At 53.5% G+C, this 5178-nt stretch overlaps 1 protein-coding gene across 1 annotated transcript; it reads right to left on the minus strand.

The window, feature by feature from the left end:
• Window positions 1–2722: 2722 nt before the first annotated feature.
• On the minus strand, window positions 2723–5178 carry CGCA056_v013875 (uncharacterized protein; the record flags this gene model as incomplete). Its single annotated transcript, XM_037329117.1, has 4 exons — window positions 2723–3516; window positions 3568–3854; window positions 3909–4532; window positions 4580–5178. 4 exons carry the CDS (start codon window positions 5176–5178, stop codon window positions 2723–2725), a joined length of 2304 nt encoding a protein of 767 aa, XP_037172389.1.

The raw sequence follows: 5178 nt of genomic DNA on the forward strand, positions 1-5178 counted from the left end.
TGTGGCGGGGTGCAAGCAACAGAGTTTCAGCTGTAATCTTCAAGTCGACAAGTTGAGTTAGGAATGTTGATAATGAAAGGTCGCGTCTAGACATTCGAGAACATTGGCTGTCATCATTTATAGAATGGCCCCCGCGGGCACGCAACGTCGGCGGGGCTCCGCGTCATTGGTTTCCATCCACAGCAAACTGTCAGCAGACTGCATGAGTGCGGGGCTTCCATGTGAGTACCAGGCGATTGAAATATGCGCACAGATTCGTCCGGCGATAGCAAACCAAATATTCGGAGGTCATGTCAGCAGCTGTGGACGTGTTCGGACTTATCATGTGGAGTGTATTGATCGTACACCAACCGATGTCCCCCGAGCCGCGATCCAAGCCTAGTCCTCTATGTGGCAACGAGCCTGCGTGGAGTTCGCTTTCCGGATAAGTAACTATACTCGATCTCATGATCACCCCGTAGAACAGATTGCGCGTGTGATGCGTTAGTTTGCAAATATTATTCGGTCCTCTCCGAGCTTTGTATTGCTGTCGAAAGTGACGAGACTGAGTTCGTCCGACCTGACATTGAGGCACGGCCTAGAGACAAAACAGGCAACCCCGTCTTTCCGAAGTGCCGCGATGCCGACCCCTCCTGCTGTGACAATATAGCGTCGCGGTCGCCGTCACGGCGTTTGTCACTACCGGGTAAAACATTGACGTAGGATCGGCATAATATCGCGGCTCTAAGGTTGGTACCCCAAGAACTCAACGATGAGAAGAGGCGTAAAATATATTTGGCCCGTTGCAAGTGTTTGCGAATATCAAGCCTTTGTATCAATATTCATTCTTGGTATAGAGACCAAAAGATACTTTAAACATTTGACCCACTATTTTGACAATGAAGGTTGTGATAGTTGGCGCAGGGATTGGTGGCTTGGTTTGTGCCATCGCCTGCCGCCGCGAAGGGATTGATGTCACGGTTTTAGAACGGGCACCGAAGATTTTACATGTCAAATTCATCATTTTACCACCTGGAAAGAGTGCTTGTTAGCTAATTTCACGGCATCTAGGTCGGGGCTGGCATCCAAATCCCCCCCAACGCAGCTCGTATTGCTCGACAACTGGATTATCTACCTCAATTGATCGCCAAAGGGATTGTTTTGGATTCCATCAATTACGTGAGATACTCGAATGGAGAAGTTCTGTATAAGATGAGCGCGGGTGAGCAAATGGTTCGGAAGTTTGGAGACGCATGGTTGTAAGTGAACCTGCTTATCTTACCCAACGACAGCAAAAGTTTGCTTCTGCAGCACTGACAGTGGGACACGTCTAGAACTATTCATCGCGCGGACTACCATAAGATCCTTTGGGATGCGGCGGAGAAAGCGGGCGCTGACTTGCGACTGGGTGCACAAGTCGAACGCCTGTTCGCGGACTCTGTGGACTCTGTGGGGGTGTTTCTTGTTGGAGGAGAGTGCATCACTGTAGACGTGATTGTCGGCGCTGATGGTAAGATGAACCTCCTGAAACCTCATTTCAGCTGTCTTACACCTGAAAACATTACCTCCTTCGCGCCGCTGACGTCGAGACAAGGCCTGTGGTCAGTCACCAGAGACTTCGTACTTGGGCGGCACTCCCCTCCGGTAGAGAGTGGGGACATGGCACATCGAGCGACGTTCAAGCGAGGGGACCTTTTGGGCCTTCAAGATTCTCAGGTTGAGGAGCTAATGAATAGAGGTGCTGTGACATGCTGGATGGGTCCAAATCGACATGCGGTTTTCTATCCCACCGATGGCGGCGACAGCTACAACTTGGTCCTTCTGAGTGCGAATGACATGCCACAGGGTGTTCATGAAGAAATTGGAAACACGGATGATATGAAGCTCCGGTTCGAAGGCTGGGATACTCGGTATGCTACTTGATTTCTACTAGCATCTTTTTCGTGCCACTTTTCTAACACACTTCTAGACTGACTACGATGATCTCTTCCATCTCCCATGTACTGAAGTGGAAGCTATTCCACCACAAGCAACTGTCTGAGTGGACGAAGGTAGGCGAATCCCGAGGACTTTATCACTTGATAGGAAGCTTAAACTCTTACATTTATTCACAGGGCCCAGTTGCGCTGCTTGGAGACGCATGCCATCCTACTCTACCTTATCAAGCTCAAGGTGCCGCTATGGCTTCTGAAGATGGCGCTGTTCTAGGGAAGCTTCTCGGGCTTCTGCACAATTCAAAGCTTCCTGACACGCAGTACATACCGGATGTTCTCAAGTTGTACGAATCGCTTCGAAAATCTCGAACCACCACCAACGTTCAGGGAGCCGTGTCGAATCGCTCCACATATCATCTACCCGACGGGCTGCAACAGCAATGGCGGGACGCATGTTTGGCAACTGCTAGCCTGTATCCCGTCCAGACGGAGTTCAAAATTGCAGACGAGGCGTACAAAATGGATATGCTGGGAAGTGATTCTGTGCGGGAGTGTGCAAGTGCTTTCGAGAACTGGGTTGAGAAACACCGGAGGGATTTTAGGGCATCAATGTAGGTGTGTTTTGAAAGAGTCATGTGGTTTCAGCCCCAAACGTCTCGATCGACCAATTATGAACTTCTTCTCGCAGCCAGCAATGCCAACTACCGGGCGAGGTACTATCAACAAGTGATCATTAAGGTTCTTACATGTAATTATTATCATGACCATCATACAATACTCGTACAGCCCATTCTATACAATTAAGGGCTTCACCGCGGCACGGAATATCCGGAGAAGTCGTACAGTCCATTATGGTCCTGAAGTGCGCTCCATTCTAGGAACTGAGTCTGTTCAGCCGCATCCGTAGTTGGGACAAACATGCCCATATCTCCAGGGGGCGGTGTTGGCGCGACATTGCTGCTCCGGTAGCCCCACAGCTGTGCGGCTATCTCTGGTGTGATACCACCAGCCATCGGCATGAAGGAGGCCATCTGTTCCAGGTTCTGCTGCTCCAGCGGCAACTGCTGCTGCTGTGTCGGCGACGAGTGCTGCTGAGGGAAGGAGTTTCCTCCAAGACCGCAAGACAGATCCGAAGCCGGGAGCTGCTCCATCAGGGGCTGCAGGGTGCGCGACGGAACGGAACCCCTGAACTCCGACGAGGTCGATGACACTCTCCTCACTGTCCTCACGCTATCCGAATGGCCCAGCATGCCCTGGTCGTCGAATCCTCCACCAGGGAAGACCGCGACCGAGCCACTGTCCTCAGACCCGTCGTCAACGTCCACACCAGAGTCAGGGCGGGGCGCGCGAGCCATCTGGCGGGGAACCAACAGACGCGATGGCGACGGCTCGTTTTTGCGGTTGCTCCTGTTGGAGTAGGGCATGTTCTGGGCGTTCGCAATGCAATGCTCGATGACCTGGATGAAATGGTTCCGGTAGATGTTGCCGATCGTCTCTAGCGTGGGCTCGTTCAGTCCCTTGTTACGAAGGCTACCCTCTACAATCTTGAGGCTGTTCATGAACTGGGTCTGTAACTCGAAGTGCTCAATGACAGGGCAGAAGTCTGACGAAAGTTAGTCAACTGGACGTCGTCGAGACAGGTGTTCCTTCTTACCAAAGGGCTTGACACGGTAGTCATCGTCGTCGGGGAACAGGAGATTCCAGATCTCCTTCCATTGCACTTCGGGAGTCATGCCACTAGCCCGTTTCCTGCTGAGGAGCTTCGTCATCGTGGGGCCATCAATACCAGACTCTGGGTCGTGGTCAGCGACGTCGCACATCTGCTCTTTAGGCAGACGCTGGTGGTCTCTGAGATCCTTCTTGCTTGGAAAGTCTCGGTTGCAACGATCGCACATGAAGGCGGAAGGGTCATTGCGCTTGTGCTGCTTCACAATGTGTTGCCTGATGATGGTCAGGTCGGGTGCAACGCGGTGCAGGAGGGTAAGATGGAATTACCTCAACTCGGCGAACTTGGGAAAGTAAGTCATCGCACAGGAATGGTGTTCTCTGACGTTAAACCGATGAGGATTCCTCTTGCGGAACGGGCAGCTAAGCCGCAAGTTCTCGTCGGCCTCCCGTGGCGAGGGTCTCGCCCTCTTGAAAGGGACACCCGAGTCGCCATCATCATCGGTGAGGTCATCTCCGTCTTCGTCACCATCAATGCGACCAGTGTCACCCTTCTTGCGTTTACCATTCTGGGATCCTCGACCGGACCCGGATCTCCTTGCCAAAGGTACCGACCCGTTGGAAGACGTTGATGTAGTGTGGGTCAACTGCGTTACCGGCAAGCCGCTGAAGGCGACTCTGCCAATGTCCTGAATGAACCGGAAGACGAACTGGCGGAGGATGGGCGGTGGCATGTTGACTTCGTCCAGCTCGACCCCGTACGTTACCTGCAGGACATAGTTGAGGACGGCGTCGGCTTCCTCGTTAGAGAAGTCTATTGGTGTGGGGGTGACGGGTTCCCAGGCACGCGACAAGCGTTCGGAGCCGGAGTCAAAGCTCAAGCGCCCGTTCAACGGCCGTTCCGGAACAGGCTCCGCACGGGGTGAATCGGGCGCCTCATCGGTGCTTGGCGGCCTTATAGTGGCATGAGAACAAGCCTAGCGCGTTGGAAATAGACGTACCTTGGAGTGCCGGTGGAGTGAGGCAGCTCATTTGATGAGTCGTTGCTGTCGTCTTCTGGTTCCTCGATATCCATACGCGGCGGCATCATCTCCTCCTTGAGTCCCAGGCCGATGGATTCTGGGTACGAGTCCGGATACGCCGGAAACCTTTCTTCATTGATTGAATTCACAAAAGTCGAGCCGGAATCGCACGACTCCCGGACACGGTGCCCACTGGACCCGGATCTCGTCGCGAGGAACGGGGTGGGCAAGCGCTCGGGCCCGTCAAGATCCGGGGTAGTCGCTCGCGTAAACGTCGATGATGTGGGCGACATGGGCATGGAGCATGTTGTTGCAGAGTCCGGCACATGGGTCGAACTCATCGTGGACGACGTGGGCGATCGATCGCGACTTCCCTTGTGGAACGCGCTCGAGATGATCTTCAAGCCCTCCGGACATCTTGTCGAGTGGTGCTGGGGTTGAGATAGGCGAAAGTGGTGTTCAAATGGGGAGTGAATAGCCTCTTCGATCTTGGCCTGCGTGGCGATGGTGGCATCGCGGTGACGCGGCTCCCGTGGCCGAATGGGAATCTCAACAGAGAATGGGCGTTCTGTGCTCAT

Source organism: Colletotrichum aenigma (assembly GCF_013390185.1).
Source record: "Colletotrichum aenigma strain Cg56 chromosome Unknown KSG_Cg56_contig10, whole genome shotgun sequence".
NCBI classification, from domain to species: domain Eukaryota; kingdom Fungi; phylum Ascomycota; class Sordariomycetes; order Glomerellales; family Glomerellaceae; genus Colletotrichum; species Colletotrichum aenigma.